The sequence below is a fragment of the Panonychus citri genome, unplaced genomic scaffold, assembly GCF_014898815.1.
Source record: "Panonychus citri isolate SS breed McGregor unplaced genomic scaffold, ASM1489881v1 Contig00050, whole genome shotgun sequence".
Lineage (NCBI taxonomy): Eukaryota > Metazoa > Arthropoda > Arachnida > Trombidiformes > Tetranychidae > Panonychus > Panonychus citri.
In genome coordinates this window covers 974,161-988,447 of record NW_026515455.1, presented here as the reverse complement: position 1 = coordinate 988,447, position 14,287 = coordinate 974,161, and the positions used below count along the sequence as shown (strand labels likewise).

Here is a 14,287-nt window from a genome sequence, read left to right as displayed (position 1 = left end):
TTCAGTAATTAAACTGAATTAATTGTTTACACTACACGTGATTAGGTTGAGATAATTAATCTGATGTTACAATGTTGTTGTTGTGAGTTTTTATATCTTTGTTTTCGTAAATATTAATAGTAAAAGTTTCATTTATCACAATAATATAAAGAGAGTCTACTAAAGATGATGATAGAGAAGTGAGTGAGAGAGAGAGAGAGAGAGAGAGAGAGAGAGAGAGAGAGATGAAGATGAGATGTTGATGTTGATGTTTGACTTGAGAAAATTGTTATTTACAATAAAGGTGATGATTTATAAATACAGCTTCTTATTTGGTTATCAATTTTTTAAGGCCATTTTTAATTCGACACGAGGTTTTGATTAAAACATTACGTAAAATCGCATCTTCGAGTAAACTTTTCCAAACATTATTATTCACATCACCAATATCGGAAATACAGATAATCAGTGAATGTCGTGCTCGAGTAAGTGCAACATTTAACCGATTAGGTGAACCCAGAAAACCGATACCATTTTCTTTCCTTGAAAAATCTCGTACCAATGAAATGATGATTACATCTCTTTCTTGACCTTGAAAACCATCGATGGTATTCACATCGACATCAGGATAATTTTTCTCTATTTTATTGGTTAAAAGTTTCTTCTGTCCTTGGTAAGGTGTAATAATACCCACGGTGGTATCACGTTGACAAAGGTCTTTTACTGCACCATAAATGTTGGCCACAAAATCGGCTTCTAATTCATTGAAAAGATTTTTACAATTTGATTGATCAAATGATGTTCCTTTTAGATCGATAACAAGGTAAGGTTTGATTGGAAATTGCCGATTATCCAATTCGGTTGGTGTTTTAAGGCGATTGTTGTAAAATTGTTTCGATGGAAATTTACAAATGGATGAATGCATTCGATATTGTGTATCAAGTACCAATACTGGACTAGAAGGTGAGTGACCACCAAAATGATGGAAAAATCTTTCAAACAAAGAACGATCATAATTATAATCAGAGGCAATTGTTGAGATAACGGTGGCAGGTAATTGCATTGGATCACCGATAAGGATCATTTTAGATATTGATGTATAAGTGAGAGGCATAAGTATCTCGGGCTCACAGCATTGAGATGCCTCATCAATGATGACACAGTTAAATTGACAAGGATCACGATCGAAATGATAAACACCCTCCAAAAGTGATTGACGACAACTATTCAAAGTAGACAGGACAACATCAGCTCTTTTTAGGATATCGGCTCGTAGAGATTTTTTCTTCAATGCATCATTGGTAACCGCCATTTCGTTTGATTTCAATTCTTTCCGGAGATATTCAATTTCACGATTGTTTTGGAACATTTCACTTAAACATTTATCGACATTTTCTTTGTCATTTTGAACACGATAATCGGCGATCATTCTATCTTTAGCGGCCACATCACGTTCTAGCTTTTCAATCTTCTCTTGGAGACCACGGGTTAGATCAGATTTTGCTCTGGACATGTTATCGGTTACCAGTTCATCGAGTGATATTTTACGAACAGAGGGATGTATCTGGTTGGTCATTCCAATTCGAACCAATCGTAATCCTCTTTTAAATCGGGTCTGAGAAAGTGAATTTCGTACACCATAAAGTCGACTAGCAATCTCATCGATAGCACCATTTGATGGAGCACAGACCAAAATCTTTGGTGGTGAATTAACATCTTCCCAAGATTCAAATAGTTTTTTAATCATTCCTATTAGGGTGGTTGTTTTACCCGTTCCTGGTGGACCTTGGACCATTAAAAGTTTCGGCATAGTGTATGGCCGCTGGACAGCTTCAACGGCCGCTAGAATGGCCTTTAACTGGGACTCATTGTATTCTGAACTTTTAAAATCAATGGAAGGCACAGTTATCTGACAAGTGACCATTCGTGGACATAAAATATCTTCACACAATTTAGAATTTTGAATGGCCAAAAGAGCTTCGATATTTCTCATCATGGGCTTTAAATAATAAAGACCACGTACTCTCATCAATTGTGTAATGTCCAACTTAATTTGACGAAATTTGATCTTTATCGTGTAACGAATAAATACACGATGACCAGCGGGAACTTTATATGTACGTATAATTGGAGTTCGATCTGTTATATCCTCTAAAACCATTTCAGAAACATAACCAAAAACAACTCGTTTCTCCATCAATTCTGATTGTAATTCAACAAGCGTTAAATCACCTTCGTTTAGATAAGCTTGATCACGGGCTTCTTGCGCTGTCACTGTTGTTTGACATTCTAGCTTAAGAAAACCATCGATCAACTCATAACTGGCAATTGCAAACATCATCACAACCGATACTTTATCAGCATCATATGCTTGCATGACCTGAGCCCAAATCTCATGTAAAACCAGAGGCTCAAAGGTATCATAGTATTTTTGCCAATTCGTATAAGAAAGAGGTGGCTTTATCAGCGCTTTATCAGCAACCGGCGGTGATTTGTCATGTAATGATTTACTTTCCCTTATCCATTGGACACTCCATTCTAATATTTTCAACAAAACAGGCTCAGTCGTGAAACTTTTAAGATGAATCTCTTTGGGTAAACAACTGATCTGACTTTGCAGTACCGATGAAGTTGGACCAGTTTGTAACTTCCTGTTTGTTGTTGGTGGAGGACCCAAAGGTTTCATTGGACTAACTGTCATATTGTCAAATTTACTTCGCTTCTCGGCAATTACTTGGGCTATCCCTTTATCGGCTTCGTAAATTTTAACCTTTTTAGTTGGCTGGTTGGTTTTGTTGCTATCAATGAGATTAACAGTTCGTTTAATTGTTGATAGTGGTGGTAATTTATTGAGTGAAGAAGAGGAAGAAGAAGAGGAAGATGATGATGATGATGATGATGATGTTCCAGGTGGATCTATAGTTTTAGCATCAGTACCACTTCTCAGTGTAGATCTAGATGTTTCTCCATTAGTGGTAAGATGAGAAACGGGCATTGGCTTTGGACGGGGCGGCGGCGGAGCTACAAACGGTTGACTTGGTGGTTTAACATTAGTATTATTTTTCTGAGCAGCAATAATTGACTCGACTAAAGATGTTACTCTGGTACTTTTATTTGACACATTAGCAACAATTGCTGGTGTTTTTTTAACCGAAGATGAATCACTACGAATACAAGTAAGGTCAATTTTTTTTCTCCCCTTATTATCAGGATTCTCCTTAGATTTATAATCTGTTGTAGTGTTTCTCTTAGTCGTTGGATTATCAATTATCTGAATATCATCATCATCATCTTTTTCTACTTTAACTATGGTCTTAAATCTGTTATTAGATGTGGTTGTTGTCGTCGTTGCTCTGGCTGTTGTTCTTGTTACTGTGTTGTTTGGCCTGTTAGAAGCGGTTACATTTAGTTTAGGCCTTGTTGATAAAATGGTTACTTCGGGTTTTTTTACTCCTCTGCTGACAACTGATGAACCTCCACCAGGAATTGGAATCCTATTACCATAAGAAGCAGCTACTTTTGTCCTTAAACCAACAGTTTTCTGCTGTTTATTAAATGATTTATGAGCTTGCAGTTTGTTGGCTAAATACTGTAATCTCATTTTGGTTTGAATCTCTGAGGCTTTCGATGAACTATACATAATCACGTACCCTACGTACAAGCTAAATACAATTAGAAGAATAAAAATTAACACCACAATTAAAGAAAATAAATCTAATTCTAATTGGAACATGAACAAAAAAAACACTAAGTAAATAAACGCGGACAATTTTTCTTTCTTAATGAAAACAAAGTGAAAAAGGTAAAGAAACTAAAAAGTTGTCGAATCCATGGTAACCAAGACGCTCAATCGAAAAGCGGCAAATTCAAAATCTTTCGAATTTTTTTCTTTCATTTTGATTGATTGTTTTTCTCTATTTACTAATTGTAATTAACTTTTGACATATTAATATTTAGAAATTGTAGATTTTCTATTAATGTTCAAGGTTTAACAACTTTTGATACATTTTTATCTTCATCTAGTTAATAAATTTCTCATGTTAATTGTGGATCAATATTTACATTTGATTTGATAAAATCTTAATCACTTGACCCTAAACCGATTAGCGATTAATTAAGATACTTTGTTCATCTTAATTGTGATTTAGTTTTTGTTTTTTTTTCTATTGTTAGAAAATTGGATAATAATGATGATAGATTTGTTTCAATTTTCTTGGAAATTAGTCTTCTCAATTAAAAGTTAATTGTGAATTAGGAAGTTTTTTTTAAAGAGAATTGAATCTTAATTGTAATCTAACCATAAAACTTGATCAATTAATTACAATCTGATGTTATGATTTGATGAACAATCAAAATCTACTCAAGACAAGTTGTTAATTGCATTAGTTAACCAGTAATTAACTAAAGTAAAGAAGTCAACTAATTATAACTATTTTTCTGTTTCGGTGTTAATTAGATTAGATACAAATTTGCCTTTGGTATTTTAGACAAATTGACTCAATTAACACTAGAATTATAATAATTAACTGCCAGTTAAATATGAAAATGTACAATTAACACAATAATAGTTGTTGATAATCTATATCAATTTAACTAATCAAACAGATCAAACAATCAAAGCTCACACTGAGAAAATCAAGTAAACATTTTACTTCTCATTCGAGACAATTACTATTTATAAAGATCTTCATTATCATCATTTTTTTATCTTCTTCATCATCTTCACAATATCATCTTTTCTCATCCTTTCCATCATCATAGTTAGAGTTTTATCAGAGAGAAAGAGTCTAAAATCAAGAGAGCGACAAAAGAAATCGTCTCATTTTCATTAGTATCAAGAACCAAAGAAATTAAATTGCTTGGAAATTGTGATATCCAAATAATGGAACCATCATAACTAATTAGTTAATCTTCTTAATATTGTGTGAATCTATTACAATTTGAATCATAAGTATTTATTTGCTTGTGATTCGTCAAGTAACTGTAAATTTGTGCTCAGTTTTCGTGTTCCATCAGTTGTTAATTGTCAATTTCTTAATCATGGCTTCATTATTTCAAGAAATTAAGAGCAATAAAGTTAAATTTCTCAGAACTTGTTTAGTTTATTTTGCTTTTCTAGGTGTTGGTTGTGGTATTTCACTGACCGGACCCACTTTACTGGACCTACAAATCGCCGTTAGTTCAACTCTTTCAGAGACTTCACATATTATCCAAGGAAGGTCAGTTGGATATGCGTTAGGGTCAGTTATGGGTAAGATTGATTGACCATCATGTTCAATTGGATTTTGTTTTTGTTGCTCACCATTTTTATCGTTTTTATCATGATCAGCCGGTTTTTTATTGGAAACTTTTAATGAGCAACTTGTCATGGGAGCTGCATCTCTAATTAACGGCATCGCATTGGCGTTTGCGGCCTGGAATCGGACTTTATGGGGAATCGTTGCAACAATGTTTGTCAATGGTCTTGCAATGTCTCATGTTGATACAGGTAATTTAAAAGATAGTTAATTGCTCCCAATTAACCAGAAAAATTTTATTCTCATGGTGAAAAATTATGATAATATTTGTGATTACAATCAATTAATAATAACTCAAGATAAAGCTTCATTACAATGGTTGTATTAATTGTAGATAAACATCAAATTATGTTGATTGTTGGCTTTCAAGGGTATGATAATTTAAATTATGTCAAATCAAACAACAATTAACTAACATACGTGTTAACCAGAGATGTACAAAGAGCAATTAAGATTAATTATCATGTTTAAAAACCTTGACTAAAGAGTAAAATTAACTGACAGAAAATGGATTGAAAAGTTTTGTTTTGTTTTTTCTTCAAGTGAATTAAATTAATTGTGACAATTTAATTTTCTTCCCATAGGAAGTAATGTTTGCATATTACGATATTGGGGCCGATCAAGTGGAAGCTTTTTACAAATTTTACACTTTATGTTCACAACGGGTGGCTTGATTTCGCCGCTATTGGCACGACCTTTTCTCCTTGAACGCGAGGAAAGTGACGAACCTTCATCCACGAACTCATCATATTTCAACGAAACCCTAATAACCAATTCAACCAAAGTCCCTTTCGAATACTCACCAGACGATGTTCTAGTCCAATGGCCTTTCACCGTCGTCGGGATCGTTTTCATTTTAGCGGCAATCGGATTCTTTGTATTCTACTATTTCATCCCAAGTGAACCTTCAAATCCAATCGGTGTTAATAAATCTCTTCAAAATAATCTTCCAACTGAAACTCGGCTCGGTGAATCAGCCAAACTGGATCGATTACCATCAGCTGATTACCGTTATAATTTTGATAACAAGGTGAAAATAATGATCATTGTAATCATATCAATATTTTCCCACATATACTTTGGTGTGGTCATTTCATTTGGTAAGTAGAATCAGTCATCTCTCAGATTCTAATCACTAACAATTAACGTGCAGTACAATCACTTGAAGTTTGTTCCTTAAATAACAATGATCAAGTTTAACTTAAGATTGAAACAATTAACACTAACAAGTTAACAATCAAGATGGTTGAGATAATCAAGTTGATTAATTTACTTTCCCTATTGATACAATTGGTGCATCAACTTGTTATATGATTAAGATGTGGTTGACAGTAATTAAGAGCATCAGATTTAGTTTTTATTGTCATTTTGATTACGTACTTTTTGTAATCAAATTAATTTCAATTTGTCTCAATGATTAACATGAAAACGTACTTGAAAATTTACCACACTTGTAATAACCAATATTCAATGAATCTATGGTTAAGTTAATCACAATCAAACTTGACTGTCAGAATGATAATGTTGATTGTTGATTTTTATTAACTTCAGGAAATTATATTGATCATCATGATTGACTTTTAATCAACTGAATTTATCATCATCAGTAAATAATATTATCGAGATGAATTTTTATCGTAACCTGAGTTACATTTGCTTTTTTATGATGAACAAAAAAAGAGATAATCAACTAATTTGAACCGTTAATTGTTCCTTAATTGTAGCAAACTTATTACCAAGTTTTGCGGTTAAATCTTCACTCGCAATGACTAAAACTGAAGCCGCATCGTTGATGACAGTTTTCTGGAGCACGACGACCCTGTACAGAATACCGGTAATCCTTTTCGCTAATAACATTTCCCATACAGCGATGATCTTAATCCATGTAAGCATAATGGTGATCAGCTCAGTTTGCCTTTGCATCTTTGCTGAAACTTACCTTTGGGCGATTTACCTGTTCACTGCAACTATGGGCATTGGTATTGGTCCAGTTTTTGCTGGAGTCTTGGGTTATCTTCAACAATATTTCCCGGTGACCGGAAGGATAACCTCAATTTTCATTGTTTCCGCTTGTGTTGGTGAATTTCTTTACCCATGGATAATCAGTCAATGGCTTGAAGATCATCCATCGGTGTTTTTATATGTCATGGCAATTTGTTCAATCGTTGATCTAATTGCTTTCATTGCTGCCTACTTAATGTGTAATCTAGTTGTCAAAAGATTTGCAGCAAAAAACGTTAAAACATCAGCACAAGTTGAACGTAAATATTGATTAACTATTGATTAGATAAAAACAATTAAAGAAACTGTGATATTATTGCTAAAGTATTAAAAGAATTGCAATTAAATTCATAATTAATCTTTGCACTTTTCTTTTTCTTCATAATCAATTAGCTGGTTAACTCGTTCGACATTAGATAATTGATCTTTATTCAATAATCGACAGCATCAAGGTCACTTCGAATATGATAATCGACCAAGTCTATCAATGTTTCACTCGAAGTTGGAATCAAGTTTAATGATGATAATCATCTAGTAATCAAGTTGACCTTCAGTCAGCACGAGTTACCAGGATGGACACGATTCTTGAACATTTGAACATCGATAATAATTAATTTCAATTGATAGACAAATAGTTTTTTAATATAAGATTTAAATTTGCTATTGAAAACTGTTTAGTTGCGTTGATTTGGATTCCAAATTATTGTTTTCCAATTGTTGTGATTTAGCAGGTTGATTATCAGTAGTAATGCCTGTTGACAATTAAGAGGTTCATTAGTCATTTAATTGTGATTATTTTACTCTGATTGTGGTAATAAAAACTTACCATCATCAAGTTTAATCCAATCATCAGAAAAGTTGTTGGGATCGATCCAAACGCTTCCAAAACTAATCCACCAACTGAAGGGCCAATTGAAAAGCTACAATTAAAGTGATTGTTGATTTAATTTGCCGATCTAAAAATCCAGTAATGTTAATTATCTTACCCGATGCTAGTACATGATAGGAAAGTACTTGTGATAAGTCCGTAAGTCTCAATGTTCTCATGGAAGCCCCTACGTCCGGTTGTCTCTCGTCGCACCGATACAAACCCACAAAGAGCTCTACCGGCCTCACCGATACCAATAAGAGACAATGAGACCACAATTAACTCAATTGTCGAGTCGATTTCCAATAAGGGCAATGGACCCAAAAGTATCGCTCCGGCCATTGATATTGGACAACAAATGAGATTCATAACTTTTGGTGGAACCTGATGATTTAGTGAGATCGTATTTTGTTAAGGTCGATTTCGATTATTAGTAAATTCTAAAACTTTTAAAATTTAACTTACTCCATGATCGACAATCCATCCGATAAGTGGACTCGCCGTTGCATATGCAAGTCCTTGGGTTACAAAGATTAGTCCAAGTGCAATTGGCTCAAGTTTGAACTGTCGCAAATGAGGTTCGAGGAAAACATTTAATAGACCAAGATTTGTAAATGTAACACAAATACTCAACAAATCGACGATTGTCCCGAAGTCGGATAAAAATTTGGACAATGAAACGGGCTTCCTAATCTCAGGTATCGCTACAAATTAAATATCGAGAAGTATATGAAATTGACTCTATTGGAATTAGCAATAAAGGCATTACCGATTCTTGGTGCACAGAAATGATTAATCACAGTGGCGATCAGTAAAGTAGACCCAAGAACCATAAAAGGTAACAAATACCCTCCATACTCGTAAAGTAGGCCCCCGATAGTAGGTCCGAAAGTCGATCCAGAGGCAAATGCCACTTCAAGGAGACCCTGAAAATACAAAGAACGTTTCAAATAATTGCTGGAAATTTATTAGAATCAAAACTCACAAAAACTGAGGCAATACGATCGGGAAATTGTTTGGCCATTGCCGAATAACTCGACGTGAGATAAGCAGAAACACCGAGTCCGTCCAGGACCCGAAGGATAAAGCAACAAGTTATGAAGATGGAACCGGACGGTAAGTAGACCGTCAATCTAAGATTAATCGAGAAATAATCGATTAGTTCGGAACTTTTCTCGAATCATCAAAATCTTACCCGAATAATATAACAGTGACTCCAGCAAGTGCGAGGCCAAATTGCATCAAAACATTACACGAAATATAAGCGACCTGAATTGTCAGAGATCAGTCAAAATTGATCTTCGAGATAAAGTCGCTTGTGTACTTACCAATTTACCATAAACGGGTGCCGATAATAAAATGGTTACTTCGAGAATCGCGAAAATCAAGCCATAAATCGACGGTGTTGCTCCTTTACCTTCAGCAAATTTCGGGAAAAATGGTGCTTGAAGTGAGAAACAAGAAGCTTCAGCAAAATTGGCGAAAACTAGAGCGAAAATGAACAAAACTTGATTTCGATGGACAAATTTAGATGATTCATCATTTTGACCTTTATCTTGTTCGGTCAAGTCCAAAGACTTCGTTGAGGTCATCGTTGAAACACTTACGAAGTTTTTCTCGATCTTCGAGTCCATGTTCAGTGTTGATTATGTTCACATGGACAATCAATGAATCTTGTTTCTTATTGAAACTTTGAAACTTTTCTCTGAGAAACTAATCAGGTTTAAGTAATTTGGTCAATGTTATACATCTAATGGTAAAGTGAAAAGTAATTAATTATAATTTAATTCAATTCAATTAAGACAGAGAATCAGAATCATGAGCAAATCATGAGCTGAACAAAAAAAACACCAAGAATTCAATTCATCACAGGATCAATCAAATGACGTAACTGTTGATTTTTTTTATGGTGATGATTAGTAACAAGCATCGATAAATTGTCCAGGTAATAAATCAGGTTAATCAACATTGATAAACTTTAATTAACTTTCACGAGGCGATTAAAATTTAAATCAGTATGAATTTATTATCATAAGTGAGTGATGGTAAAGTTGGTTTACTTTAATTTGATTGTTACGATTTCGATTGTCAAAAATTAAACAGAGCCTTTAATAAGTTTTTAGACCCGGAAGTTGGAGCTTGACACTTTTTTCCTCCATATTGTTTACTACTTGGTGACCAGGCTTGACCATTAGCCCAATATTCAACCCAATGTTGACAGTTACAAGTTAAAAGGTTATAATAGACACTTTGACCTTTAAACTTTTCCAAACTCGAATATGCATCTTGAACTGTTCGAACACGTCCTTTACTTCCTGGTCCATTGTTGTGACAATTTTTCTCCATATTTCGATCAAGATATTGTTTCACAGTTTCCTCGACAATCTGAGCCTTATTCTTATGACCAATCACATGGACTAACTTATCATGTCCACTCGCAATTAGTGTGTGATATTTGAAAACATCAATTATCCAATTAGTTGATTTACAAATGATAATATCACCAGAATCCATGGTCTGATCACCAAGCCAAGCATCACAATCTGATGAAATCAATTGAAATTAAGATTATCTCATTAATAGGAATCACAATGTAAAACTAATTAATTACTTACAAATTATGGATAAGCTTATTTCCAATATTAATACAATTAATTTCATTGTTTTTAGGAATCAAATGATCACACAAATGAGCGAGAAAAAATATTAAATGATAAATGGCAAGTAAATGACAAACGTAATCAAAAAGACTAATGATTAGATTTTTAGTCGACATTAATTATTATGTAACTTTGATCAAATCAATTTGATTGCTGAATATAAGTAGTTTCTTATGCTTCTTATATGTGGACCATTTAATCACTAAAAATGAGATACAATTAATAAGTTTTTTTTTTCAGATGCTGATTTACTTTTGCAAGAAAAGATTCATTGAATTGACTTCTCATTCTCACTTTTTTTTGATGAAATTGTAGCGAATGAGATTGTAGGTCAAGGTCACCTGAGGTTAATCATTGAATGTGATCTTCCAATTGCCAGTTATTGAGAAAAGCGAACGGACTGAAATCGTCGCGAATTTATCTCGTGATCAACCTGAGGAATGGCGTTTCTTTTCAATATCAACCCACTCGAGACAAGTACTTGTGCTTATCAAGATTGAGATAAATCAACAAAATGAGCTTGTGATGTTTACATTTGAATTCTGGGAATTCATTCAGAGTTCTGAGCTTACTTTACCTGTGTCGATCTATTAATATTTAAAAGTGATAATGTTCCTAGTCGATTATTTTGAACTTACTAACCCTCTAATAAGTATCATCACTGGACTTTCATTTTTCGTAATTTTCAATTATTTGGTATCACAAGTTAATCGTTTAGTAAGATTACCCAACGGACCCTGGGGCTATCCCATTGTTGGTTACTTACCTTTCATCAAAGATGATATTTATCTGGTATTTGATAGACTGGCCAAGAAATATGGACCCGTTTTCAGTCTGAAATTAGGTAAACATGACACTGTAGTTATTTGTGACTGGGAACATCTTAAGGTCGCTTTCGCTGACGAGGCCTTATTGGCTCGACCTCATGAGAATTTCTATGCTGGATTAATCGATGAGAGTTCGTTTATCGAAATGTCTGGTGACCCTTGGCGTGAACATCGACGACTTTCAATACAAATTCTTCGTGATGTCGGTTTTGGTAAAAGTACAATGGAAACTTTGATCACCAGAGAAATCGATCAATTCTTACCAACAATTGAAGGAGAAAAAATCGATTTTACAAAAAAGATAACACCAAGTGTATCGAATATAATTTCGTGCTTTTTATTTGGTCAAAACTTCGAGTATTCTGACCCATATAAGATTGAATTGGATGAACAAATGGAAAAATTGGGCCAAGTCTTTGAGTTTACTGGAATTCAAGCATTCTTACCATGGCTGACCAGGATTCTTTCTTATTTTAAAGTCGCAAATTTGGAGCAAATCAAACGAGCAATAAATGATTCTGATAATTTAGTCCAGGAAAAAATTGACGAACGCATGAAAAGCTATTCACCATCAACTGAAATCGTTGATTATATCGATGGGTATCTACAAGAAAAAGAGAAACGCAAAGCGAAAGGTGATCATATCTTCAATTTCAAGATTCTGAAAAGAAATGTAACTGAATTCTTTGGTGCTGGTTCGGAAACTGTCGCTACTACTTTATCATGGACCATGAATTATCTTGTCCACTTCCCAGAATATCAGGAAAAAATTCGTTCCGAGATAAGTGAGATCACTGGTTATGATCGAAAACCCAATTATACCGATCGAAATCAAATGCCTTTCACTATGGCTTTTCTCTACGAAACTCAACGAATTGGATCTGTTATTGCATCCAATTTACTTCGCCGTGCATCTCGCGATACGAAAATTGGCCAATATACTATACCGAAAGATACATTGGTTATATTCAACTTATGGAGTATCCACCGGGAAGAAAAACTTTGGCCTGACCCAGAGAGATTCGACCCGAATCGCTTCTTAACCGACAATGGAACCAAGGCATTCAAGCCTCCCTATTTGGTACCATTCGGTGCTGGCAAACGAAATTGTTTAGGTGAAGGCTTAGCTAATGTGGAACTGTTTTTGTACATTGTTAGTATATTACAAAGATATCGAATCAAGTCCGAGAAAATAGATCATAATCTCTGTTCAGAGTCGATCTATGCTGCAGCAAGAAGACCAAAATGTTTGCCACCATTGACATTTGAAAGACTTTGATAATAATGAAAGTTTAAATTGATAGACAAGACACAATCAAATTCAAATTAAAAATAAACCTTCAATTTTTATTTTCTTTCACAATCCAATGATTATTCAAGCTCTACATAAGATCGCAGATAAAGGCATCCGATCTCACGATCTCCTTCGGTCACATAAGTGGTACTTTCGATATCACCCTAAAGTCCAATATTGAAAGTGAAAATTATGGTTATTTAAAATTTGAAGATACAAATAAAAAGTTGATCTAACTTACTGAAAATAAATATCGCATCGCACTTGGAATCCAGTTTAACTTATGGATATTTACTATGTACGACATACGAGCTGAATAATTTCGTGGTAACAAAGGACATTTGATTGGACCACCAGACGCAGCCGAAAAATCCCGAGTCACTTTGTTTTCTTGATCGATCAATTCACATAATGATTGAGAGCACATACCGAAACAGGGTATTGGTATTCGAGTTTCATATCCCCAAAATGAAATGATTCTTTTCAGGCTAATTGTTATTCGAACGTCTGAACCAAGAGGTCGAATAATATCGAAATCAACTTCACCACGTAGAGCTCTACCGTCCATTATAATTACATTACTACTAAAATAGTCGATCTTGTTGATCTTCACGGCTCTATCAGGTTGACCGCAGTCATTCCATTCGAGGCCAGAAACGATGGAAGAAAATATTAATAGTAACAATGGTAAAATAATTGACAGTTTTAGAATCATTTGGAATTAGTTTTAAATCAAATTAACCACAATCGAAATAAAATTAAAGTGAATATTGTAGATTCGACAAGTGATCGGATAAGTATTAATAGTAAGTGACGAATTAGTTACGAACTCTCTGATTTATATTCTTATATTGAGCTCATCAAATATCTGTAAACATTATGTCATTTCTTGTGCGTTTGATTAACATATCGATGATTATTGTCCAGCTAGTGTTAGATTTACATGATAGATGACACAATCTACTGAATATTTCAGAATTTGTTTATTAGTTCTATTGATTCGCAATCATGTAAGATAAAAGATAAAAACGTTGACGTACTCTTTTCCCTTAAACATTAGAATAAGAACAATTCAATAATAAAGTAGAATGTTTTGAATTTCGCCTCCAAAGATCATTATTAGATCATCAAATCTTAATTAGATTATTATTATTAGATTAAACTGATTAATAATCTTCGAGTACAAATATGAGAGGTCGCTTTTTGTTATAAGTGAGTAGAAACTTACGAACTGTTATTTTATCTTGTATTGAAAATTTTCCAAAAAACAGATTGAGAGTTATTCAATTTTCGGAACGAAATCATCAGATCCTGTGCTCTATTCATGATCAGACCATAGTTACCCAATTGAACTTTGCACA

At 33.8% G+C, this 14,287-nt stretch overlaps 6 protein-coding genes across 6 annotated transcripts; 2 read left to right on the top strand and 4 right to left on the bottom strand.

The window, feature by feature from the left end:
* Nucleotides 1-284: 284 nt before the first annotated feature.
* Nucleotides 285-3,748, bottom strand: LOC128385752 (probable helicase senataxin). The gene has a single exon (XM_053344662.1). It carries the CDS (start codon nt 3,710-3,712, stop codon nt 308-310), a length of 3,405 nt encoding a protein of 1,134 aa, XP_053200637.1. The 5' UTR covers nt 3,713-3,748; the 3' UTR covers nt 285-307.
* Nucleotides 3,749-4,720: 972 nt separating this feature from the next.
* Nucleotides 4,721-7,631, top strand: LOC128385759 (sodium-dependent glucose transporter 1-like). The gene is made up of 4 exons (XM_053344668.1): nt 4,721-5,230; nt 5,309-5,467; nt 5,861-6,376; nt 7,001-7,631. The coding sequence occupies exons 1-4, from the start codon at nt 5,020-5,022 to the stop codon at nt 7,546-7,548; spliced, it is 1,434 nt and encodes a 477-aa protein (XP_053200643.1). The 5' UTR covers nt 4,721-5,019; the 3' UTR covers nt 7,549-7,631.
* A 256-nt stretch (nt 7,632-7,887) lies between these two features.
* LOC128385760 (MFS-type transporter SLC18B1-like) lies at nt 7,888-9,960 on the bottom strand. The gene is made up of 8 exons (XM_053344670.1): nt 9,474-9,960; nt 9,341-9,414; nt 9,131-9,278; nt 8,915-9,071; nt 8,611-8,849; nt 8,264-8,529; nt 8,104-8,197; nt 7,888-8,029 (listed from the first exon to the last, which is right to left on the bottom strand). The coding sequence occupies exons 1-8, from the start codon at nt 9,777-9,779 to the stop codon at nt 7,952-7,954; spliced, it is 1,362 nt and encodes a 453-aa protein (XP_053200645.1). The 5' UTR covers nt 9,780-9,960; the 3' UTR covers nt 7,888-7,951.
* A 185-nt stretch (nt 9,961-10,145) lies between these two features.
* Nucleotides 10,146-11,018, bottom strand: LOC128385762 (uncharacterized). The gene is made up of 2 exons (XM_053344672.1): nt 10,761-11,018; nt 10,146-10,688 (listed from the first exon to the last, which is right to left on the bottom strand). The coding sequence occupies exons 1-2, from the start codon at nt 10,804-10,806 to the stop codon at nt 10,234-10,236; spliced, it is 501 nt and encodes a 166-aa protein (XP_053200647.1). The 5' UTR covers nt 10,807-11,018; the 3' UTR covers nt 10,146-10,233.
* A 258-nt stretch (nt 11,019-11,276) lies between these two features.
* Nucleotides 11,277-12,995, top strand: LOC128385758 (cytochrome P450 2C15-like). The gene has a single exon (XM_053344667.1). It carries the CDS (start codon nt 11,415-11,417, stop codon nt 12,909-12,911), a length of 1,497 nt encoding a protein of 498 aa, XP_053200642.1. The 5' UTR covers nt 11,277-11,414; the 3' UTR covers nt 12,912-12,995.
* Nucleotides 12,953-13,899, bottom strand: LOC128385761 (uncharacterized). The gene is made up of 2 exons (XM_053344671.1): nt 13,168-13,899; nt 12,953-13,090 (listed from the first exon to the last, which is right to left on the bottom strand). The coding sequence occupies exons 1-2, from the start codon at nt 13,639-13,641 to the stop codon at nt 13,004-13,006; spliced, it is 561 nt and encodes a 186-aa protein (XP_053200646.1). The 5' UTR covers nt 13,642-13,899; the 3' UTR covers nt 12,953-13,003.
* Between the last annotated feature and the right edge of the window lie 388 nt (nt 13,900-14,287).

Coding starts and splice junctions, on each gene's coding strand:
- LOC128385758 (XM_053344667.1), top strand. CDS start 11,415: ATGTTCCTAGTCGATTATTTTGAACTTACTAACCCTCTAATAAGTATC.
- LOC128385760 (XM_053344670.1), bottom strand. CDS start 9,779: ATGGACTCGAAGATCGAGAAAAACTTCGTAAGTGTTTCAACGATGACC. Junction 8,850..8,914: donor TTTCTGTGCACCAAGAATCG/GTAATGCCTTTA, acceptor TTTAATTTGTAG/CGATACCTGAGATTAGGAAG. Junction 8,030..8,103: donor TTGGATTAAACTTGATGATG/GTAAGTTTTTAT, acceptor AATTGTCAACAG/GCATTACTACTGATAATCAA.
- LOC128385759 (XM_053344668.1), top strand. CDS start 5,020: ATGGCTTCATTATTTCAAGAAATTAAGAGCAATAAAGTTAAATTTCTC. Junction 5,231..5,308: donor TGCGTTAGGGTCAGTTATGG/GTAAGATTGATT, acceptor TATCATGATCAG/CCGGTTTTTTATTGGAAACT. Junction 6,377..7,000: donor TGGTGTGGTCATTTCATTTG/GTAAGTAGAATC, acceptor CCTTAATTGTAG/CAAACTTATTACCAAGTTTT.
- LOC128385761 (XM_053344671.1), bottom strand. CDS start 13,641: ATGATTCTAAAACTGTCAATTATTTTACCATTGTTACTATTAATATTT. Junction 13,091..13,167: donor CGATGCGATATTTATTTTCA/GTAAGTTAGATC, acceptor ATTGGACTTTAG/GGTGATATCGAAAGTACCAC.
- LOC128385752 (XM_053344662.1), bottom strand. CDS start 3,712: ATGTTCCAATTAGAATTAGATTTATTTTCTTTAATTGTGGTGTTAATT.
- LOC128385762 (XM_053344672.1), bottom strand. CDS start 10,806: ATGAAATTAATTGTATTAATATTGGAAATAAGCTTATCCATAATTT. Junction 10,689..10,760: donor AATAAGCTTATCCATAATTT/GTAAGTAATTAA, acceptor TGATTTCATCAG/ATTGTGATGCTTGGCTTGGT.